Source organism: Ammospiza caudacuta, chromosome 7 (assembly GCF_027887145.1).
Source record: "Ammospiza caudacuta isolate bAmmCau1 chromosome 7, bAmmCau1.pri, whole genome shotgun sequence".
NCBI lineage: Eukaryota > Metazoa > Chordata > Aves > Passeriformes > Passerellidae > Ammospiza > Ammospiza caudacuta.
Genome location: NC_080599.1, coordinates 26,364,311 through 26,389,514, shown reverse-complemented (window position 1 = coordinate 26,389,514; position 25,204 = coordinate 26,364,311). Strand labels below are relative to the sequence as shown.

The following is a 25,204-nucleotide window of genomic DNA, read 5'->3' as shown; positions in this document are numbered from 1 at the left end:
GTAGAACCCATACCTCTACAGAAGGGTGAAGTGGAAGGTGATGTCCAATTTCCCTTCCTGCAGAAAATTTCAGGGGAACCAACAATCTGGAACCCTGGACCACACTGGTAGCGAACTGTTTCACCAGGCTCATAAGATTCTTTCTTTCTGCCTTCAAACTGAGCATTGGCTACTTTTGGAACACTTCCACATGGCATTTCTGAAAAGATAACAGAAATCTGATGTGTGTGATACACATTGAAGAAATGTACTTACTGCATTGAACAGGGGCTTTAGAGAGCTATTTCTAACATCAGCACAGTCATCTGCTAACAGTGGATTATATAATTATAATTAGTTAATAAATGTATAAAAGGTAGCATACAGAAGATTAAAGAAATCATTCCCCCAAATATACAGACTTCAGCTGCTGAAACACTCCAATTCTGTTTCTAAACATGCCAGAAAGTTTTACCGGAGGCCTTTGTCCCTTGCTACCCTGACGCGATTTCCAGCCCTGAGGCACCACAGCCACTTTTAGTCACCAGTGGACTCTGGAAAAGAGATCTTTGGATCAGGTGGATATGCCTAGGACTCATCTGGGAGAGATATGAACTGAGCAAAGACTACAAGAATATGAAGGAATACTTAAAAACTAAGCTGCATTAAGGATGCCAGTTTTGCATCCAATCAGGATTTTTCTGAAGACATCCATGATGGAAGATTCCACAGCAAAATATGAAGTAGGAAAAGGCACTTTTAATGATCAATCTCCAGTTTGCAATTCTTTCCAGTTAATTGCGAAATGTACTTCAAAAAAAAGTAATTTTTGATATTACCCAAACATGAAGGAGCTGCAGTCCAGTTTCCCATAGAGCAACTTCTCTCTGTCGGTCCATTTAACATGTATCCAGAACGACAAACATACTTAAGTCTAGCACCAGCCAGATACATTGTTTTCCCTTCTCTTTCAATTCTTAAGTTTGGATTTTCAAGCCTGGGAGCATCAGCATATTCTACAGATTCTGGTGGCAAACATGGTTTTTCTAAAAAAACACAGACAACATAGAAAAACAATAATGCAAGAAAATCAATATTGCACCTGTAACTAAGTAATAAATAATTTACAGAATCGAGGACATTATTTAAGGCCTCCAGTCAAAACTGAGACTCTGTTAGGCAATATACTAAACAAAAAAATAAGCACACAGCTCTTGAGGCACTACCTGAAAATTGTATATGCCATCTCAGATAAGTCTGTGTAAATGAAAAAACTGCAGTTGTTTGCACCTTTTTAGCAACTTATGTTCTACTGCTTTCCTTCAGTTCCCTGTCCATGGAAATCTTAGGTAAGTTACAGCAGCCTCTCTTGCTCATGATGACTGCAGATGAGTAACACAGACATTCATAACAAATGATGGAAAAGAAATGTGCCAGTACTGACCCTCACAGTGAGGTGGTGATTGCCATTTCCCGTCTATACAGGTTATGTCCTTTGTACCGACGAGCTGGAAACCGACGGGACATGAAAAAAATGCTTTACTCCCAATCCTGAAGTTTCTTCCTGCTGTTGTCTGCTGAGTTCCAGGGACCTGAGGTGGAGGTGGGCACGCATTCTTCTCAGCTGAGGACACATATTCATGTTACAATAGAACAAAAAAAAGTGTAGCAGTTCAGCAGAGATTACAACAGAAACAACTAAACCAACACTGGTGCTAGATAACTCCAATAGCTATCTCGAGCTTTGATTAATACTGTGGGATCTCAGCACCTCAGGACGGAGGTGCAGAGAGGCCGAGACCACCCTTGGGGGGCTCGGGAATCCTGGAATGTTGCCAGAAGTGTCTGGTGGCAGGATTTTGATCCTACACAGGAGATGAGACCTGTATGAGGATAGGAGGAATTCACTGGGTGAATGGTGAAGGGATAAGTTAGTTAAAGTGTAGAACACAGGGTTTAGGATTTTGGTACAGGGGGGTCTAAAGAAGTAAGATGGAGGAATTGGGGCGTGTCCTGTCCTTCTTCTTCTTCTTCTTGGCCTCCATCTTCTGTGGTGGTGGTGGCACTTGGGGATTGGTTGTTACTAGAAGTGCACAGGTTAATAAGAGTAGAAAGTATTGGAGAAAAATGATAAATATTGTACACGTAACTTAGGGTATAAAGATAAGTGACCGCCCGGGGGCTTCGGGAGTGTGCCCATGGCTGACTTGCTGTGCAGACCTCTGTCGGGCTGAAAGAAAATCTTTTAGATAAACAATTAATAAACACCGAGACCGAGACAAGATCAGAAGTCTCTCCTCGTTCTTTGAAGCGTCGGCTCTCCAAGGCCATCCCTGGGCCTTTCCAGGCCACCTAAACAGCAACAGCCAGAAAACCCTACAAGTGGCGTCCCTGGGTGGGCTCGAACCACCAACCTTTCGGTTAACAGCCGAAAAGAAGAACGCCAGGAAATTTACAAGTGGCGTCCCTGGGTGGGCACGAACCACCAACCTTTCGGTTAACAGCCAAAAAGAAGAACGCCAGGAAATTTACAAATACTATGATCATTTGGCTCTGCTTCAGAAAGAGCAGAGTTGCCTTCAGCTGCTCATATGCTTTCAGAGTCATAGAAAAGACAGTCACAGCTGTCTACACCAAGCTAAGAAGGAGTTTCTTGTAGTCGTTCCTTTCTTTCTCACACAGCTGCACACTCTTGTGTGCTTCTCCTGTTCCTCTCTCTATAATGAACTCCTTTAGGAAAATTGAACCAAAGTCTGGAGTTTTGTTTTTTCTTCAGACTAAGCTGATAGAGCTAAATGAGAAAGCTAAAAGAGAAGAAAAAAATAGGCTAAATTTTTTCCACTCCAAGAATGAAGGACTCTTTCTGCCAAAGGAAAGAAAAAGGGAGAGAATGAGGTAGATGTAGGACAGAGATCTGAGGAGTCTTTCAGAGCTTGGTTTCTTGCTTCTAGTGGTTCCAGAAAACTGAGGAAGGGACAGTGATTGCCATACTTTTCCCACTTTAAATGTGGTATAATCAAAGTGAGAAATGAGGTAATGGTTGTTTTACAATCACACTTTCTAGAGACAACATCCTGTTCTGCCATGCATAAAGGCAGCCCTGAAGACATCGACCTCTGGTGTGTGACATATGGGCAGCCTCCTCTGGGTCTGTGCTTTTTCACTGGTCAACTCAGCTTTTTTCTCATAGTTTCACTAGGAGGGAGTTGGAAAATGGAGGGAAAAAATAGACAAGAAAAATTTTGAAGGTTTAGAGGAAATAAAGGAACTTTGACTGGAGCTTGAGCTACATGCTCTCTGTTTTGCATCGGGGTAAAGCCTTTTGAAGAATTAAGCTTAAACTTATCATTGCATCTTTTCTCACATCAGAAGTGCCAGCAACAACCATTCCAATTGTCAGAGTAGAGAGCATTATGTCTCCCTTACTAAAGTGGTGCATCTCTAAACCTAGTTACCTGCTCCAATGATGGCCACAATTACCCTTGATATAATCAAGTAAACCTTTCTATTTCAGCCTAAGGATAAAGCAGTGCTAAGAATCCTTCATAATGAGCATTTATCATGCCTGCATCAAAAGAAATGGTCCAAATGTAAGAACACACCTGTACATGCAATCTCTGGTGTCCATCTCCCAGACACACAAGTTGCCTGTTTAACATTTTCATCATTTAATGAACATTTATAACGTATAACTTTTTGGAACCCAGTCTTCCTTCTTGACATGGAATAGTGGCCAGAGTACACCAGCAAAACATCCTCTGGAATTACACATTGAGGGAATGCATCTGAAAAAAATTAAAAAGAGCTTAAAATATATATAATGATATATATATCTATATATATATATCTATATCTATATATATATATAATATATATAATGATGAAGATGTCATCATTTGTACAGAAGTGTATATATATATATATATATATATATAATATATATAATGATGAAGATGTCATCATTTGTACAGAAGTTCCATGTGAACTTGAGGAAGAACTTTACTGGGTGGGTGCTTGAGCAGGGAGGTTGGACCAGCTGACCCACTGGGGCCCTTCCAACCTTACTCATTCTGTCACTCTGTGAGAAGGACTAGTCCACATAAAAGTGGTTATGGTGGGACAAGCTTAACAAGTTGTGGCTATTAACATTACTTTTAATTCCTTTTAATAATTGACTTTAACCACTGGGCAAATGTCTATTTCTTTCCCTTTACAAAGCTGTAGGTGCAGAGTCTTTCCAGCATGAAGGACTTGCTTCCATTTAAAGGGAGTAAATTAAAACCACTCAGTTTTGATGCATTAAACTCTAGCATGTCTGGCTACATACTGATGGCTGAAGTCCATTTTGTAGTCAAATTTTGTATGCAACTGTATTACACTCACATCGGAAATATTATGGAAACATTACCAGCACAAACAGGTAAAGGCTTCCATTCTCCATTAAGACATTTTATTTTCATTTGCTCAGTATTGTCAGAGCCTGGTTTACATGTACAAGTTACTTCATCCCCATGTGAATATTGGGCCTGGTCTGCCTGATGCAGAACAACATTCGGGATAGAGGAAGGTGAGTCACAGGGCATTTTGTCTTCTGTTGAAAAGAAAAAAAGTATTCCATAATAATACAGGAATCACATATCAATAGCTGAAAAAAAAACTTAAAATAACTATATTTGCATTTGGTGAACCAAACCTACACCCATTAATTGTAGCAACTAAATTTCAACACAGCTGGGGTATGTATAACTTTTAGCCAGTTTGCTAAATTGCTTTCCTGCCTTTTCCCTTCTTTTTCCAACACTGGCATGATCCACAGGTAGTTCCAGTTCACACTACAGAGTAAGAAAAACTTCAATTAATTCAAGTCACCTAAATCACTGGCTGTGATCAGTCAAAATTATAATTGATCATACACCTGCACATTCATAATGTTTCAGTCAGAATTGTTACAAGAACTGAAACCATTGTAGGGTCTCTTACAGGACTGCAGAGCTGTCACCTCTCCATGAGATCTGCAGTTCTGCTACAGCAGTAGTGACAGCACAAGGTAATGGCTTGTCATGCAATTTTATTTTATTATTTTCTTACTTTGAACAGAACATTACATCTGCTAATACATATTTTTAATTGTGAAAATATCTATGAGGTAATAGACTGCAGAGAATTACAGACTTGTCAGAAGTAAGAGCTGTGTAGCTTACCAATGCAAGAGGGAGGAGGTGACCACTGTCCATCAACACATTCTATTTCCTTTGATCCAACCAACTTAAATTCGCTGTTACATTCATATTGCTTTGTGGCCCCATGCTGGTAATGTTCCACAGAGCCACCAACAATTGTCCCACTGGGAATTTCAGGGGGAGCTCCACAGCCTTTGACACTCCCTGAAATCAAGAGATCAAGTCTATGCTCTGAATTCAGTACTTTCACCACAATTATATGTTAAGTGCAACATAAACCATATTGAATGTACCAATTAAAGTGAAGGAAAATCAGAGAAACAGGTTAAACAGGTGATTGATTTATGCCTTTGAATGTCTGGATTTGTGCTGGGCTGGAGATCACAAACAGATACATGTGACCAGGCTCACTCTTGTCTCTCATTTCCATGCACTGTCAATGCCTGCTCTGAGAAAAATGTTTGATAAAACCAACCCCGTTTTAAGGGAAAAAGTAAAAAAAGTGTAACAAGAATGGTAACTTCAGTATTCTTGAAAGAAAATAAGAAAATTGATAATTCTGCAAGGAATAACCTATGTCCTAAAAATCACCCAGAAAAAGACCCCAAAAAAACAAACCCAAAACAAACACCACCACCACAACAACAAACGCACACAAAACAAAACAAACAGACAAACAAACCCAAACAAAGCCCTCCATACACACTGTATATTAAAGGAATTCACTTTTGATGCAGTGAGTGGAACTCCTATTAAGGGAGCTTAAAATGTTCCTGAGTTAAAGAGCCAAATATATGAAACAGACTTGCTTTTAAATGCAAAAGAGTGTGAGCAAAAAGGATGACAGAGTAAAAGTCACCAAAAAAGTGATTGAGTGGGAGGTCCCTTTTTTCTTTTAAGCTTTGTGAAAGCTGTTGCACCTCATGAAAGGGCTCAGCACCAGCACAAAAAGCTCTTCTCAGATGCCAGGAAGTTGTGTACTAAATTAAGAACACTAAGTAAAGGGATACGTATTTTCCTGCTGTATGAATGTACTCATCCTACTATATGAAACTAAGAATTTCATGGGAAAATCCTTCACCAGGTTTCTTTTTTCTTTTTTGGGTCCAGCTCTGTGTCACCTCCAAAACCATTTTTTTCCTTCAGTTTTATATGATCAGAAAAAAAAGAGCACAGGGTGCATTATCTGATAAGTATCAATATTAAAATGCCAAAACCAGGACCTTTGGAATACAGTAAGAGAGGACACTACTCAAATTAATCATTCCTATACTGCACATTATTTATGAAGTTGTGAAGAAGTTTTCAACATTAAAGTCAATAACCTGATTAATATTTTGTGCAAGCCATTTACTAGCTCAGTTTCAGTATTGCAGAATTACCTTGACACACTGGTGGTGATGGAAACCATCCAAAGTGGTAGCACTGAGAAGAGGCAGGTCCCACCCTTATGTAGTTTTTTGCACAGGTAAATGTCACAACAGCTCCACTGTGGTATTTACCCTCTTTGGGAGAGAAATTCCCGTTTCTCAATGGCAGCAGCATACATTCGATTTCTGTTGAGAAAAAATATTTTAACATATAGTGGACAACCTACTGAAAGTACATGAAATGCTACTGGTTACAACAAAACCAAAGAAAGGCTTAAAGAAAAAAAGGTTCACAGAGTATATACAGAGAGTGACAGTGATTAGCAAACGCAAAAATATTCACCACGACACTCAGGTTCTGGACTCCATTCTCCATTTTTGCCACATGTTGTGGTATCAGTTGGCATGTTATTTGTAGTCCTGTATCCCTCCAAACATGAGTACTCAATTGTATCTTCAGGCAGGAACACAGTTTTGTTTGTGTGGTGAATCAAAATGTTCTCTGGTGCTTTACATGATTCTGTAGAATAAAACAAAGTTAGTGAATTTAGTTATCCAGAAACACTGCCCTTTGGAAGTATCATCCCTGTAGGTATATTTGAAACATCAGTAATTCTACATTGTCTGAATATTATTGTAGAATATGCAGCATATTCACATATTATCTATTGTATTAATCTTCCAGAATTTGTCTAGAAGTAATTTTTAGGGTAAATATTTCATCCTTAGATTCAATTATTTCCTTTAGCCACATATTATTATCATTATCAGTATTATCATTAATATAAGTTTAGGTGTCATAGCAAATGGTTTGTCCTGCTGTTCCCATAGTCAGTTGTGAGTCAGAAAAAAGCCACAAAATCCTAGGTAAAGGCAGTCTGAAATAAAAGGACAAGATAAAACAGTAGCTAAAGTTGGTCAATATTATGACCAACATATAACAATACAAGATTAAGTCTCCAACTGTATGACAGCTGTGTTCAGGAGAGGAAGGAACTTTGAAATTATTAATTCTCTTAGTCTCTAGTTTTGTCACATTTAAAGTTCTTGGTGGAATGCCTTGGTTCACAGATGTTGCTTCATAAACTGGGAGTAAATTTGGGCAAATGTACCTTGTATCAGGGAAGAACCACTGAAGAGGTCAGTGATTACCATTAACTCAGTGCTGAAGAAATCCAAGAAGATCCTTTACATTTTCTCTCTATTTCTTGGAGCCTGAGAGAGGCTAATCTCTGGAGAATCAGCCCTCTATCTGAGTGTACCTCTGCCCATTAAGAAACCTCTACAAGTCAAAGTGACAAATCTGTGAGGCCAGAGAACATCACAGAATACCATGTCCACAGGACATACTGGTGACAATGACAGGGAGCCCTGAAACCTTTAGCTACTCACTGATGCACTTTGGAGGTGGAGTCCAGCCGCCCTCTTTGCACTGTGTGTGTCCTAATTCTTGTCCTTCTGGAGTCACAAACCCAGCGTGACATACATACAGGATCTTCTCCTTTAAATTGAATGTTCTCTTATCCGAGTTCAAATAGCCATTCTCAACAATGGTATCCTGGCACTTTTCTGAAAGAAAGATACAAGATTTCTTCCAAGTAAAGCACTGCCAAGCTACATGCATAAAAATCAGAGCAGAAGGATGACAGGAGAAGCAGCAGTAGGATTGAGAAAATTGTTTAATACATGGTCAACTGAATACATTTTTAATTCCATACATTGTCAATACATAATGCTTAATATGTTATTTAAATGAATGGAAGTCTTGGTTGGATGTTTCAGACCTATATTCTGAGAGAAAACTTCTGTAGTATGTTAAATCATTTTGTGAAGGAGAGTCTTCATTTTCAGAAATTACTGCTACAGCAAATAGTTTTAGCTAGAAACCTCACCAAAGTGTAAGCACACTCACTTTTACGGGTACACCTGGGAGGAGGTGCCCAGCCATTCCTGGTGCATGTGACCTCGTTGTGCTGAGCCTGGAAGTCGGGGTGGCAGGTGTATCTGACTCTGTCACCTTCCACGAAATAATTGTTCCCGTATAGGAAATAACCGCCCGCCAGCGGTCCGGGGAAACATTGTTCTAAAGGAGGAAGGAAAGTACATTTAACCACAGAAGTTTCTACAGCAAGAACTGAGGGAAATGAATCCTTAAGAACTGTTACTAACAAACAGGCCTCCAAGCACTTTTCTGTAGCCTTGTGTCACAAAAAGACACTCGTGTGCAAATCTGAATGAAACAGTGTTTTGTTTCAGTGCCTTGTGGTGAATGGACCACAAGATCAGAACTGGAAGTCACTACATAAAGTAACAAGAGGTGGCCTAGTAACCAAAAATCTCTTACTCATCGTTCACAAGCAAGCTTGGCTCACTTCAGTGCTTCTCACATCGGTTTGCTCTCGTTCGTCTCTAAAATGTTGGTGCATGCCCACAGTGAACTCCAGCATTTGCCTCCAGGAGATTTTATCATTCTGTGGAAGTGTAGCAGCCTCTCAAACCAGCTCTAGAGATTTTAGCAACAGCTTAGGACGCTGGCTCTAAGGCCTCCTGTCCCCAAGAACCCAGACATAAGGCAGATGGCTGAAGAGATGTTATACTGTGTTATCTGAGTGCCTGCTCCTTTCCTCCAGGCAGGGCTCCACTCATTTCCTGCACTGAGCACCACTCCACTGAGGGCAATGAGGAAAGAGCAACCTTTTGTAGTCCACTTTTGTGCCCTACCAGTAGGTAGGTACTTTGCTGTGACTGAAGATGTGTGAGAGGAGGCCTCATCTCGCTGCTTTAGATTAATTTTAAGTCCAATTAATTTTAAATCGGAGTCAGTGTATCTGGTTCTCTTGCTGTTACCATGATCCATTTCAGCTTATTGCAAAAGTGTGACACCTTTTCAGCTCTAAAACTCAGTTTTCCAAAGGAACCAGGCAATGCTTTTCAGAGAAGATGAAGACTAAGTGCCAAAGTGCCCAAGCCACAGAAGGGAGAATATATTTACATAGAGGAGAAACTTTGTGTGTGCAGCAGTGGTGCAGATGAAAGTATATACTTTCATATTACCAGAAGCCAGAGAAGAGGAAGGTTTATATATATTTCTTAGTCTTATGAATATTTTCAGGAGTAAGCAATCTTCAAAATCCAAAAGCATGATATCTGAGTGTCCCCAGGTGACATTTTGTGCTCTGCAGATAGGAAGACAGTCTGGGTGCAGTTCCAGGGGTCCCCTAAAGCAGTTTGACTTTCAGCAACTGTTTTGTCTTGTGTTCCATCAGAACAAGTTCTGCTGCAAAGATCTTTGATAATTAACCCAGATTGAGTATATAGTGGAAATGTACTTACTCAGACATTTTGGCTCTGGAGACCAGCCCCTTTCAGTACAGGTAATTCGAACCCAGTCATGTCCAGTGGGGGTTGAATAGCCATTGAGGCAGCGGTAAACTACAGTCTGTCCAAATCTTTTTGGAAAGTATCTGTATCTATAGTACTCATCATAATAACTTAATTGGCCATTTTCTATAGGTGGGTATTCACACGGCTTCCCTTGAAACAGAATGGAACAGCAACAATATCAACACATGCACAATAAAAAGCTCAGGACACAACCCAGATTCAGCTTCATCATCTGAGTATTTTCAAAAATGGACAGAACCAGGACTGCACACCCTGGAAGATGGTAAGGAGTGCAGGAACAACCACACTCTGCTCCTGGGGTCTTTGCCTACAGCTGTGTTACTTCCCTCCATTCCATTGCAACCAGCAGAAATCCAGCCAGCACTCTCTGCAGAATCCTGAGGGTGATTTGTGAGACCAAAGGTTAGTATTCATTGTACAGTGAGATGGCACTGGAGAGGGTCTCGATTAAATTTACTATTCTGACCATAGAGGGAGCCCAGTCATCTGGCTCAGATATAGAAACTGAACTGTGAACTCTTAACACTGAGATGACTCCTGCCACCTCCATTTATAACCTTTGGGCTCCTGCACCTAAGGCTCTTCCTGAGTCTTTTCATTTTTATTTTAAAGCTGCAGCATTTTAATTTTCTTCTCTTGGTTCCACAAAATAACTGATCCTTTCCAGGGAAAAGTCCAGGATAGAAGGAGGAGATTCTCAGAAACTTCCATTCAAGTTTACCCAGGCTCCTCCCAAATGTTCTGACCCAGAGTCTACATGCCAGGGCAGAGCAGACCATTCAATTATTAGTGAAGTGGGGTCAGAATGACACCTGAATTTTAGAACCCAACTGATAAGAGAAAACTCAGATACTAAAAGAACATGTTTCAGAAATAGCTCTAATCATCTTATCCAAAGGTTCCTTTACAAGACTGATTTCATCAGGGCTTCTCTCACATTTGAAGTTTTATTTTCAGTGACCAAAGATGAAAGAGTGTTAAATTTTGAAACTACTCGCTAATTTATATATTTGGTTTTTTTATACTCTGCCTACTGGGCAAGACTGTCATTGCAGTTATGGGAAGTTTAACCCAAGAAATAACTCATCAACCATCAAGAATCCCTTGCTTTGTTATCTGACAGGCTATAAAATAGATAAAATCCTGTGACTGTCCATAACATCAAATTACAAGTAAAAATCTAGAGCTATGATACTAGAAGGAAAGGTATTTTCCAATCATTACCTGTGGTTTGGCTACTTTAAACTCCCCATGTCCTCTAACCCTGACTGGGATGCTGTTCCTCAGGTGGAGCACAAACCTTCCTGACAGTGAGCTGACTGTAGCCCATTTTAACAGATTTGCAAATACAGTAAGCGGTAATATGTGTGTTAATAAACACAATGTAAATCTGGATTACACCATTGTTTTTACAGGTGATTTTTCTAAACCATCAAATTAAGCTTTACAGTACAAAGAAAAAAATAAGCAACTATCATATTTAATGCTCCTCAAATTTTGCTCTTAACTTATTTTCTCTGAGATGCTTCCAATAATTCCACATTGTAACTTTACTGATGAGAGCTACTTACGGACACAAGCTGGTTCAGGCAGCCAGCCATTCTTGGTGCATTCAGCTGTGCTTCTGCCAGTTATTGCTTTAAAATGAAACCCATCATCACACTCTACTGTGATTGTATTACCCACTGTGTACTTGTCTTTTTGAGGTATAAAGTTCCCAGAGGAAATTACTGGAGGAGAGCATACAATTTCTAAATAAAAACAGGAAAAAAATAAGAATATGTTTAAGTGTATTGCATAAGTTCTTGTTTCCATACTATATTGGCCATAACTGTATAAAATTGTTAAAAAAGGTGTTCCTTAGAAGCGTGTGGTTCTGTAAGAGAAGAGTGATAGCTGTTACTGATGTCATGTTAATTAGAAGATTAAAACTTAATTGCAAACAGAATGGTTAGAGAAAGAACTGGAAGCCATCAAACCAAACCTAATTTTTTCCTTTAGATCTGCAGCTGGGTTTTGCTGGGCTTGTTTATGGACACTGTCCCAAAGGAGGACAATTTCACTGGCAAGTCCTAAATGCAGAAATAATTATACTTGACTAGGAACTGATCATTCAAAGGTTGTGTGATTAAGATTAGTGTCCTTCAGGGACACTGGAAGTACCTCAACAACTGAAAAAGGTCAAGAATATTATTCTAAAAACTCAAGATACCTTCATGCTCAAAGAAGTCAGGCTAACAGATTTATAAACTCCTGTCCTTTGGGGGTTTTGTGTCTTCTTCGAGTTCAGAAAATATCACCAGCACCCCGAGGGCTGGGAGGGGATGACTGTAAGGTAACCACAGGTTGGTGCTGCTGTGCTGTGGGGGTGGGTGAATCAGTTTTCATGCACACCCTGTTGAATCCTCTAGGTCCAGAGATAAAGCCAGTAGGATCCAGAACCATTGTCTGAGTACACCTCAAGTAACAGAGCCCAGCATATGAGTGTCCTTTTGTTTGGCACTCCTTAAAAGCAGTATGTTGTCAAACTGTTGGCAATGCATATTAACTAATGACATTACTAATCTTGAATCAGAAAGGTCAAAAACTGAGTGGGTTCCAAGACTGACAACAAGTCTTTATTTCTAAAGGAGTCTTTCTGGAAGAAGTCCCAGGAAGGTGGGTGGTGCATAAAATCCTATCGTGTTGCCCTGTTGTGAACATTTTTTTTCCCAGTTTCAAGATTTTGGCAATTTCTTGAAGAAAATTCAAGGCACTGATAAATTCTTCAAAATTTAATGAAACTACTTCAGTTGGGATATGAAATGCATATACAGAGATTTAAATACAGCCTTTAAGTGCTGTAATTGAAGCAAAATGCATGACCCATAGGGCTGATGTCAAACAGGACTAGCCTCAGGAATTATGGGTTTGTCACATGAACTGCTCAGAAGGCATTTGAGAGTTAAAAAACAATAGGGACCTTTAGCATTGTAAATATATGAATTTGTAGAGATTCACAAGATTTTGGTTTTGCTCCTGCTCCTCATGGAAAACTCTTATTCAGTTCTTTGGGCCCCTCAGCACTTAATCCTTCCAGTTTTCATGGACATTGGATGTGGATGGATTATTTTGTCATGAACGAACTTTTTAATCTCTAAAATTAATTCCAAACCCAACTAAAGAGCAAAACTATTTTAGGGAAGACTGACCAGTGCAATAGGGAGGTGGATTCCATCCTGATGCAGTGCACAGTGCATCTGCTTTGTTCCCATATTTGTATCCTTCTTTACAGAAAAACTGCATTAGCTCATTTTCCTTGTAAGACTTCCTTGGAGAACGGACATATCCATGAAGGATTTCTGGCACATCACAGTTAATTTCTGAAATTGAAACAGACAAAAATTCACATATTTTAATTTTTAGTTGCTCAGGATAAATTTCTATTAAAATAAAACTTAGGTTGGTTTTATTTTTGGTTTGGTTTGTTTGGGTTTTTTTGGGGGGGTGTAGGGGGTTAATTTGAATTCACAAAAACTTTTGCATTTGGAAGCTGTTTGGAACTTATTTGAGCATTTATTTGATTCTGAGTTCCAGGTGGAAAATGTGGTGTAGCACAGCTTCAATTGCAAATTGGTTCATGAGACAGATTTCAGGGCTTTGATTTGTACTTTAATGGATTTAGAATCAAGAGATAAGGCAGAAGACATTCCAAAATAAGACATTAGGCTAGCTGAAATTTAGGATTTTCTATTTTTCAGATAATTTCTTTGTAATTTCCAACAAACCTATTGTGCTCTCAGAGCCAGTAGACTATTAGTTAAATCAAGACATCAAAAGGAGAAAAGAATTTAAAGTATCTGAAAATTGACACTAGAATTCTTGATATCTATAAGAAAACATCAATGTTCCCTGTTCCTTGCCAAACCAAATAAAACCACCATGATCTTGCAGTTTCCTAAAAAGGCATTCATACAGCCAGAAGATATTCAATGTTTTGTTTCTGAGGTCACAGAACAGGACACCAAAGAGTTCTCTTGGATTCTTTTACTAAATTTACTTTGTGTTTAAAATGAAATATTGCTCATGAGAACGGTCATTGTTTAATGAAATTCACTATATTCTGGAAACGTTACAAGCATAAATGTTTAATTCCACTTCAGGCTGTACAAAAAACAGCAAATGGGGGTTTCTAAGCAGCAAAAAGCAGTACTGGAATTGTGAACAAGCCATAAATATATTTGCCATCCTGATATATGTATTCTGCTCTTCTAAACACATACTTCATGATCAAATAACATAGAAATAATCTAAGAAACTTGATGTTCTGAATATTTAAGTGTTGGTTGCCATAATCTTCCTGGGACTCATTCTCATACCCTGACAATCCAATCCCATCCATTCTTTTTTCAGAAACTGGGAGGAATAATCCCATCCACCAGCGCCAGCTGCAGGCAGGGCAGTGTGGGATTGACTGGCTGAAAAGCAGTTTTGCAGAAAAAAAAAGCTGGTGGTCCTGATGGACAGGTTGGACAGGCCCTTGCAGCAAAGAAAACACTCTTGGCTCCACTGGGAAAAGTGCTGCCAGCAGGCCAAAGGAGGGGATGCTGCCCCTCTCCATCTCTGCAGGGCAGAACTCCCAGCAGAGGAAAGATCAGGACATAGTGGAGCAGATCCAGCGAGGGACAGGAGGATAATTAAGGAATTGGAAAAACTGACAGGTAGAGAGAGGTTTAAGAGATCTGGAGTAAGGAAAGCTTGGGGGAGGAGGGCAATCTGTTTTACATGAGTAAATTCCTGGCTTCAGTGGGGCAGGCAGAAGCAAAGGTGATGGAACTGGACCTTCCTCACTGGCCACCAGCCATACAGCGAGAAGCAATGCGCACCAAATGAAACACAGGAAATGCCACTGCTAAGTTTTCACTAAAGACAGTTCAACCACTGCAGTGGGTTACCCAGAAAAACTGTGCATCTCCATCCTTGGAGATATCCAAAGCTGACTGAACATGTTTTTGAGCAACTTGCCCCAGCTAATTGCTTTGAGGGACCTTCAGAAGTCCCACACCACCTCACTGATTCTGGGGTTCTGTAAAAACTAAACACAAACCTTCCAACTTTTCCAAACACATTAGTGTGAGGAAAGAAAAATCTAACTTTTTTTTTTATTCTATCTACCGTAAGAATTAAAATCCTACTTGTTAACTAAACTTGGTTTACACAGATTCAAAGTTGTTTCTGATTACTTTAGTTAAATCAACACTGAACTGGTTGACTCTTATGCAGACATATCAAAGAATTTGTGTGCAGCCTGGTAAAATATACAGCTTGTAGGAAAAATATGGAACAAACAGATGCTCTATTATCCTTATATTAGTATCCAATACTATTATATTTCTCTTTCTTATCCTACTTTTTCATATATGCACTGGAGCTTGTTTACAGACACACCAAGCTTAGTTGCTGTGAGAGAAAGTGAAAACTTTGTGGCTTCCCATATGGTGCCCATGATTTAGGAGTCTGTGAGAACAAAGCATCTTAATGACACACAGTCAATAGTGTTCTTTTTACCTTTGCACTGAGGCACATCGCTGCTCCATTCTCCATTAGCAGAGCAAACAATTTCTTTAGCTCCAATAAGCTTGTATTTTGCATTACATTCAAAATTTACAACCTGGCCAAAGGAATATTCTTGGCCTAGCTCAAATGCACCAGTCATAATTATCCTTCCATTTTCAGGTTCTTGTACAGGTAAACACTTTATCACTGGAAAAAAAAAACACAAGGAAAGGAAAAAAAGTAATTTTGAGGTCTGTAAAATAAGCTGTCACACAAAAAAGTTAAAATACAGAAAAATCACTGTAATTTCTTTACACATATAAAAAAAATAAGACAGAGCATCCACTGAATTAGATGATCTCACCCAACCTAAATTATGGTTAGCTGAGCCTTGACTGACACCATTAAAATTTGCCAAAATCAGTTGACTTCGCTTAGAGTTGTGCCAAACTGAGTTTGCTATGGACAGTTTGCTATCTGGAACAGTGCTGAATTACACCATGCCTACAACAGTGTGTAATTAGGAAAAATTCTAATTCAGTTCAGCTATTACCAAAAATTCTCATTAAGGATATCAGAGCAATTACGTTACTAAAGTAAACAAACACATTGGCAGACATTAATTAGAGCTCTTGTATCTCCCAATTATGTACCTGCAGAAAAAAAAGAATTAACTTATCTCATCAGATATGTCTTATTAAGGGGGGAAATGACTATCAAAGCTCATTCTTAGATGGATACGGATATCACTAGGCAGGTACAAAAGTGGATTTTGTTTTGTTTACCAAAGCTGCTTCTCTCTGACATTTGCCATCTTAGAAGTCATCTGCCTTTTCCATGAGCTCATATTCTGTCTCATAGGTTCTTCACATTTAGAGCACTCTACAAATTCTTTCTTTCTTTAATTCAGTGAAAACTCAACCATGACAGAAATAACTTAGGAGGACTTTGAAACTGAAGTATCTTGATGAGACATGACAAAAATGTTGGAAACCCTTGCTCCATATGGTGCAGACAGACCTCAATACCTAAGTGTGAGTGCCCTCAAAATCCAGTAAACTAAACGCAAAGTATCTAAATCCACAGAAATATTAAACCACAGACAAGCTCTTGTCAAGATATCTACTTTTATTTGCTCTTAGAGACCCTTTCCTGACATCAGATGCTTAACCCAAACAAAAATGTCACTGCTGCCCACATATGTTAAAATAAAGCAGTTAAAAATTATCCTTGTGAAGAGCAGGAACCTTATTTTCATGATCATACAGGCTTGAAACTGGTGAAAAGGTTTCTAAAACCATAATCTGAGCCATCCAGTCTATTAAGTCCTGATGTCTGTGTTCCCCATGCTCTCACTCTGGCTTACTGAATGTCTTCCTCATTAGTATGCTAATAGGGAGACCTTAACAAAATCTTAATGCTTAGGATGTTCACAAGGATGGAGGAGGAAAGTAGCTAAAAAACACACAGGCCTTCACACTGGCTTGAAACTCATCATCCCAAATGCCATTGGCAACCATGTTTTGTAGGCAGCTACTCTGTCAGGGCTTTTGGGGGAGAGCTTTAAGCCTGTCTGGAAGTGACAGGACTCCACTTTGGGAAGGGTTTTTAACAAAAGCTAAAAAGAGCTAAAGACTAAAAGAGCTGAGAAGTCACTGTAAGAGCTTCTCTGCTGCCTAACTTGACTTTAAACATAGGTGAATTAATACTAGTAAAGCAATCACAAACTATTTTAGATAGCATCAGACAGATATAAAGACAATTTAACAGAGAATTTAATGTCAAACTCCATTTACCTTCACAGTGAGGGATGTCATTGCTCCATCCATCTGCCTGACACTCACGGTAATTCCTTTGGCTGAGCATCTGGTACCTTACCAAATAAAAGGCAAAAAATGCTAAAATACACTTTCATTATGTGACAGAAACAACAGTGCTGCTGTTTTTGAAGCAGAGGAAGATGGCTTCAGGTGTTCCAGCATAGAATAACCAAAATGTGACAGCACTGAGTAGCTTTTTACCTGCATTTTCCCTATGTGCTGTCTTTTGTTTGCACATGGAAAAAATATCGAATCAAATCAGAGAGTAGGAAGGAATAAGGAAGAAGGCTTCTTCATTACAGAGATAGCAAGCTTTGGCTACATAACAAATGCACTCAGAGGAAGGACAGCTACTCTGAAAAGACAGTGAGGAACTGAAGGGATTAAGGAGAATATTGATTTTTGGAACTCTCTTGTGGAACTCGGGCTAGATTCCAGTAACATAACAACTGCAAAAGCATGGCTAAAGCACTGTACTAAAGCTGATTTGCTTTTCAGGAGGAAAATACCCAGACACAAGCACAATAATACCATGCATTTGACTTGCTGCAGTTTTCAGTGGAGAAGATAGATAGAGAATTTCTTTCAAGCATTTAGTGAAGACACGTGAGTCTGCCAGAAATATCTTCCTTCAAACATTTTTACAACATGTAAGCAAGCATTAAATATTAATAAACTGTATTACAGAGAATAAATGTATAACTGACAGTATAATTAACGCCTTATGTTAATTCTCATACATTGAATTAAATGAGTATTACCCATCATTACATCTGTACTCAACTCTGGCACCAAAAACAAATTCAGTTCCACTGGTAAGTTCAAAGAAACCAAAGTCAGTGTCTCCAGGATGTCCACAGGGCTTATCTGGTTGAAAAAAAAAATAAAAAAGGGAAAAACCCTTACCTACATAGAAAAATGAAAATGAGAAAGCATTTTTCCAGTGATTAGTAGTGAGTATGGTCTTTAGGGGTTTCAAAAATTCAGAAATGTTCAGCAGAAGTTTGATTAACATCTCCTTTTTATCACTATTTTCATAGTTTTTCAATGATAACATACTAGAGTATGCTTATTCAAAAAAACAAACAAAACCAACCTACCTGCAACAAACCCCAAACCACAAATCAGGATCTTTTATTCCTTTAAAAAGGCTGAACTCATATTCATTTTCATGACAAACTTATGGCAATTTTCATACTATTTGTAACACCAAAGCCTCCAGTAGAGAATCCAAATCAGAAATGAAATTTCCTGAATTCTGTTGGGGACTGTGCTGAGTGAAGTAGGGTGACCAAAGGCACAGGAGTTATTTTTGGTCCTTAGTGCCTGCTGCTCAAAGCTCCCCACAGGACTTTCCTTATGGCCTGGCCCTAGCTTTTTGCTTTGGATTCCCAAAAGAGTGGAAAAGATGAACACTCTCACTCATCCTCTTCTGATCTCATAATATGGACTGCAAAATAAACTGCATAGCTGAAACCTATTACCCCTCCTCAGCAGAAATCTTTCCTGATTCTTGTCAAGCAAGGCAATTTAATTCTTGGGGCCTACCAACATCCTCCGTTTTCACCAACGAAGATGTGTTTGAGCAGGCCCCAAAGCTGCTGCAGGGGGATTCAGAGGAAATGGCAGCTCCTGATCAGTGTTGATGTCCCTGTCCTGCCGAGGGACCCCCAGGATGAGCAGAGCATCCCCTCCTCTCCCCAGGCGCTCCGTGCCGGTGGCAGCCCTGCTCACTGGGTGGCAGCATTTGCTAAAACATCCTGCAAACCAGATTCTGGAAGGGCTCTGTTCACTCACCGCTGACACAACGAAATCTGAACACTGAGACAGAGACTCAGTCAAAAATGTAAAAAAAGCTATTAGTGACTTAATTCTTACTCAGGTGTGTATTAATCTCTCTCTGAACACCCAGGACTTATATTCTCAAACCAAATATTTATATTGTACCAGTAAAAATGTTGTATGTTAGATACACTATCATAACCCCTTGTTTCTAAAATTCCTTTGTGTTCACAGCTCATTTATTACAGAAAAGAAGTATCTACTCACTAATGATAACAAACTTCAATTTCTTCAATAATGAATTCTGTATGAGAGTGTGTGATACTTGAAAACTCTCAGCACAGTACGCTAGAGATAATAAATAGCAGCTCTCATCCTAATTGTGAATTACAGCTTAAAAGAAAAGGCAGGGAAAATAATTTCCCACTTGCAAGAAATTATATCTTTCATAGAAATAGTTGAATAATCTGTCTCTCGACTCACATTCAGAAGCCAGGTTTGTGCTTTATCCTGCTTAGACTAAAAATTTTTGAAAGCAAGCTTCTAAGAACTTAATAATTGATTTTAATAATGTAAATTGGGTTAGTAAGGCTGGTCTAGAATAAGATCTTCCGTAAAGAAAAAAATAAATCCTTTGATCGGAAGAAAAGGAACTTAAAAGAAGTTCCCTTATGCACATATCCTTTTTAAGGTGGTATTTTAAAGAGTGCAGAAACAAGTAATTTATGAGTAAAGGTACAATTTCACATTGACATCACTGGCAAGGCATATGGTCTGCCAGATCAAATGTCTGCAGATGTGTTGCACAAATACTTACTTCTGCATTCTGTCCCTGGACTCAGCTCCTTCCACACTCCATCAATGCACCGAAACCCAACTCGCCCAACTTTTACATATCCAGGCCGACAATTGTAAATTGCTTGGGTCCCATGGGGATAGGGAGGCTTGTCCCAGGTTTTAGTAGGCACTTCTTTTACTCTCCTAGGAGGAGGTCCTTCACAAGCTAGAAATTTTAAATAAAAACATTGGTGACTGAAGTACGTGCTACAAACACCAAAACAATCTTGCAATAGGAAATGTAGCAAGAAATCCTGGGGCCATTTGTGATGAGTGTTTGCTATTGAATCAGCACAAAATAGGAAAGTGACAAGGATCTACATTTTGTAGGAATGTGACTAGACATTTAGGAGGACACGGGAATAGCCAGGTGCCAAGGAACCATCCAGGAGAGTGATGGCTCATGAAACAGATTTTACTTACACAGCCTGCAGGGAGATCAGTGCCCTGGCTCTGACTGCAGACACCTCCTGCCCTTCCATCTGCAGCAGCTGCTCCAGGCCTGTCCTTCCACTGCCACAGAGAACAACTCTGGGCACTCTGCAGTCTCCTTTCAAACTATTTTCTTCTCCACCCACCACCACCTTTACTGACATTATTTCACACATCATTTGATTATGTTCTACCAAACCTTCTCTCACCTTTACCTTGCCTAAACTTTCTCTCCAGGCTCAGATCACCTGATATTCCAAAACTTATTTCCTCTTGTTCCTTACTTACAAGTTCCTTGTTACACAATATAATTAATTCTGGGTGTTCACTCTGACCTTCAGCTTCCAAGCATAGTTTGGGGAGTGGATGGTGGTGTCTGGTATTTCTTATTAGCTCAGTATTATACAGTCCTTGCCCAAAAGCTCCTTTCTGGGCCTCCTTCAGTGCACATGAAATGTACAGCCATGCCCATATGAACCACAACAAATGAACCTGAATTTATTTTATTAAGAAGTTCCTCAACAGCTTGAGAATGAGCAAAGTCAGACGAAAGAGGAAAGAAGCAAATGTTGGGAAACTCTTAACGAAAAATTAAATTATTTTGTCAAGAAATAATTGCCCTAATTTCAGTGACTAATTTTCAGGGCTTGGGTGACTGAAATGTACACATTTTGGAAGATGAAGTTTCACCCAGAGTAACGGTCTCTGAACAGCCTAGCTAATTAAATGTAATGAACTCTTGTTTTCCATCTGAACATGAAACGTGAGCATTCATCAGGAATAAATAAAACAAGCCCCGAGGAATAAAGCCTTGGAAAAGGAATGAAATCTCTGTATAGAAAGTAAATAGGAGAAGAAATGTCCACCAGGGAAGGAAATCCTTTGGTGAGTAGATGCATTACTCAGCAGAGACCTGGCACAGGTGTTCTCTCCCCAGTTCATCTGCAAGTTCATGGGTTTCAGAAAGCAGCAGCATCCTCACTGAAACCTTCCTATGGGTTACCCAGGTGCTGCCTGGAAATAGGACTGGGGGAAAAAATCTTTGGGATCTTTCCTTTGTGAGGGATGTGGAGTTAAAGCTCACTGAACTGCACTGCAGAGATGGCACCACACATTAAGCAGCTGATATGGAAGAAGGTGTATTTTATCTTCTCATTTTGTGTTAGAAACCCCAAAGTCTGGAAAGTGAGCTTTACTTGAATTTACAAAGACACATTGTTGAGAACTCATTTGCTGTATTTCAGTCAGGGGAGTACCAACCAAATTAGAGGCATAATTTTATAAAATGGTTTTAAAAATGGGGGAAAAAGATTTTTGCAAAGAAAAAAACACATTATTTGAAACTGTAATGAAATAATGGTAATTTTGAGTTTTAATAACTTTAGTTTGGCTCTTTTAAGGAGCCAGAGGAATTAGACAAGCTTTGACAATACTGCTGATGTGCTAAATGAAGAGTGTGCCCACACCCATTTTTTCCAATTATTTGATAAATATTTTCCCTCCTATGAATGATTACATCTGAATAAAAATTATTGTTTCTGTGCACTAGAGGGTACTAGGCTACTCTAAAAAACATAGGAGAGGCTTTTTTTAGCAAGAACAGACAGACTCAAATTCTAACATTTTTTGCAAAATGTAGGAATAAGCAAAATGAACAGGAATCCTCTAGCTGGTTCTTTCAAATGTGTTAAAAATTGTTAGTTTACCCAAAAAGTTCTTTTCAATGGCAAGAAAAAGAATGTTTCTAACTCCACATATTTCTAATTATACCTTGTTTGAATTAGCACTTTCAGTTTGCAAGCTGAGAGCGCACACTGAAATCCATAATTTAAAAACAGGTTATTGAGTACAGTGAGAGCTTCTCTATTCCTCCCTCTGAATTATATCATATATTTATTGCCTGCTGTGCAGAATGCAGCCTATTAACTCTTCCTTGCTTACATCAAACCCCCCTGCCCCCAATTTAAGATAATCTCTTTAGTCTCTTCACCATTACTAAGATTTGCTGGATCTCGCTGGGTTTTATCTCAACTCTTCCCCACTCCTGCCCTGATGTTAAACTATGAGTGACCATCAAGTGTCAGAGTATGTGTATGTGAGTCTATACATATGTATGTGTGTGTGTGTGTGTGTGTGTGTGTGTGTGTGCACTTTCTTAGTGGCTTGAGGTGAAGAAATCTGCTGGCAGGTTGAACTTCAAATTTATATTAATTCCACCATGCACTCACCAATACCAGATTAAATATTAAAAATACCATACTATATTAAAAAGCATGCACAGAATGGATACCTTCAAATTCCTTACTGACAGACAGGAGAGCTGGAATTACTCATTCAGTATTTACATGTGACTTGACCTCAGTTAGAAATAGCTCAAGCTGCTTTTTTGCCAACAATATTCTGTAGCAGCTTCTACAAAGTGCAAGCACAATTACAAATCCAGGTGCAAATGGCTTCCAGTCCTTGTGCAAAACCCAGCTCTCAGCAGAAGACTTTCCACAACTCTCACAGACTTTCAGCGTGAAGCTTAAACAAGAATCCTGCATGACCCATGGTAATAGCTGTCCTGGGTAAATCAAATTTTGCTGCATTCATATTTTTTTCCAATCTCCCTGACCTAAATAAAGCATTGTGAAAACAAAGTGCAAATTCAGGCAAACTTTAGTTTCAAATTCCAGGACTTTTCTGCACTTCTTTGCAAAAAAATGAGACTATTAGTTGCTTTGAGGCAATATTTATTTATATTTAATTAAGATAGGACATTGTTTTAATTTTCTGATTTTTCAGTTTTTCAAAGTGAAATCCATTGGATCTTTGTGATTAATAAGGTCTTCATAACTTTCAACTGAAATGAAAACCAACCTGAACTGAGCAAAGACATTGCAGCTCAAAACCACACAGCACTCTCTGCACAACACTCTATGCCAAGAAACTCAGATATAAAGCAAACAAATGAAATAACTAAGGATAAAAAATATAAAAACAAACGAGGAAAAATACACTGAAGAGAGAAACAGAAAAGACCAGATGTTTCTGAAAAGATACATAGAATACTAGCTACCTCTTCAAACATGAAAAAAGCATACCTGGATATATTTATCTCTTTTCCTAGACTAAAACCAGTCGGTCAATAGATATATTAGAAGTTTTTCAGTCAATGTAGTAATCATTCATCCTCCTCAGATCATCTTACAGGTTATTCCAGACAGAAAATAATATTCTATAAATGTGCATTTCTACTTTAATCTACCAGCTGCTTCCTGGATTTAGATATTAGAATAATTAGCAAACATAATTAACAGAAAATCAGTTGTCTGGCTCCAGTTTATAGCGACATAAAGCATTTGAAAAGTTGCGCAACAGATTAATAACAGCAAAATAAATAGGTGAAAAAAATCCTATGACAGGACACTAAATACTAAAGGTACTAAAAGCTGCCAGAAGAAATGTCAATTATTGTCAGAAGTTCATGAAAAAAACCTACAAAGCCTTTGCATATTGCTTTAGATACCACCTTCACACACACTCTAAGAGAGCAGTTGAAGCTTACCTCTTTGTGCAGCACAATGCATCCAACACACGAGCAGAGCTGCATAGCCCAGGAACGACATTCTAGAGATTCAAACCCTCAGCAAACACATCCAGTATTGCAGCCTACTTTTTTATTCATTACTTTGTGCTATTTCCACTGCTTTTTTACTTAACTGGTCCATGGACCGACCTTGCAAAACATTTATACTCTGATTTCAGCAGTCACTTCCCCTAAACCTCTTGCAACACACAAGTGTTTCTTTTTTTTTACCCCCTCTCTGAACCTTGCTAAACGAATAAACAAATGCCTGGCAATTTAGGTCGACACACTCCTTTCCCTGTGGTCTGCTTATTTTTACATCACACATTTTTTCCCATATTTATCCCTTCCATGATCATATAAGGTTATGTCTTTTGATATCTAAAAGTTGTACAAGTAAATTATTTTGCAATTCCTTGTGTGTTATATGCTTAGTTAGAAAACAAATTCATGTGAACTGTGTGTAAAAACGAACTTCTCTACACATACAATTCCAAATATAGGTTGCAAACAATCAAAATAGAAAGCAGGCAAAAGTACAGAGTGACTAAGGGGTCACTCACTGGTTTTTATAGAAGATCACTCACTACCCACAGCAAAGGAAATGCATTTGGTCATATTCCTCATTAAATAAACCCAGGTGATGAAGCACTTCAGTAGAACATGAGAAATGACAAGAAGAAGATTTGAATGGAGTGTAGCACAGATAATGAACCTTCCAAAGAAAAATATAAAACTATGCAAAAAGGAACAGATATATATATTTATGCCTAGCAAAGGAACTACCCATGGGTTTATGTAAGCAATAGTCTTATCAACAGTTTCATGAAATGTCTTGGCTTTACAAGTGCTCTCCAGTGGAAATGTAGATCTTATGAAGAGAATTGTTTGAGACTGAGAATTAGGGAGAAAAAAAAGTAATAGTACAGAGTGCTCACAGGAGATGAACATAAAACAGCCACAGGCCAGATGCCCCACAGTGGCGATGTCTGACTGGATGGAGTACACACAGATCCACCTTGTGCATGCTCCCAAAAACCCATATAACATATCCTTAACAATCACTAGCTTAGTTACTGTGCTGCTATAGGATAAAAATGAGTGTCTACAGATCAGATCTCAAATCAAACCTGAATTCCAAAGCATTTACAGCAGTTAAAATTTTTCTCTTCTTAAAATGCAGCTGGAATATTTATTTTTTAACTTTGGGCTGTGTTTTCAGTCACCAGTTCCAATAAATGGTCTCAGCAAAACCAGCACTCTGTTGTTTCTCCTACAGAAATGACTTCAGAG

At 38.8% G+C, this 25,204-nt stretch overlaps 1 protein-coding gene across 1 annotated transcript in view; it reads right to left on the bottom strand.

Moving 5' to 3' along the window:
- Nucleotides 1-24,126, bottom strand: part of CFH (complement factor H) — a 30,671-nt gene extending 6,545 nt beyond the window's left edge. The window contains exons 1-18 of the mRNA XM_058809056.1: nucleotides 23,891-24,126; nucleotides 19,889-20,074; nucleotides 18,051-18,156; nucleotides 17,266-17,342; nucleotides 15,482-15,676; nucleotides 13,126-13,296; nucleotides 11,506-11,685; nucleotides 9,863-10,063; nucleotides 8,442-8,612; nucleotides 7,922-8,098; nucleotides 6,873-7,049; nucleotides 6,542-6,715; nucleotides 5,181-5,363; nucleotides 4,388-4,570; nucleotides 3,582-3,764; nucleotides 1,424-1,603; nucleotides 819-1,025; nucleotides 14-199 (exon numbers count right to left, since the gene is read on the bottom strand). Coding sequence (XP_058665039.1) covers nucleotides 14-199; nucleotides 819-1,025; nucleotides 1,424-1,603; nucleotides 3,582-3,764; nucleotides 4,388-4,570; nucleotides 5,181-5,363; nucleotides 6,542-6,715; nucleotides 6,873-7,049; nucleotides 7,922-8,098; nucleotides 8,442-8,612; nucleotides 9,863-10,063; nucleotides 11,506-11,685; nucleotides 13,126-13,296; nucleotides 15,482-15,676; nucleotides 17,266-17,342; nucleotides 18,051-18,156; nucleotides 19,889-20,074; nucleotides 23,891-23,951 — 2,998 coding nt within the window. The 5' untranslated portion in view covers nucleotides 23,952-24,126. The remainder of the gene's footprint in view (nucleotides 1-13; nucleotides 200-818; nucleotides 1,026-1,423; nucleotides 1,604-3,581; nucleotides 3,765-4,387; nucleotides 4,571-5,180; nucleotides 5,364-6,541; nucleotides 6,716-6,872; nucleotides 7,050-7,921; nucleotides 8,099-8,441; nucleotides 8,613-9,862; nucleotides 10,064-11,505; nucleotides 11,686-13,125; nucleotides 13,297-15,481; nucleotides 15,677-17,265; nucleotides 17,343-18,050; nucleotides 18,157-19,888; nucleotides 20,075-23,890) is intronic.
- Between the last annotated feature and the right edge of the window lie 1,078 nt (nucleotides 24,127-25,204).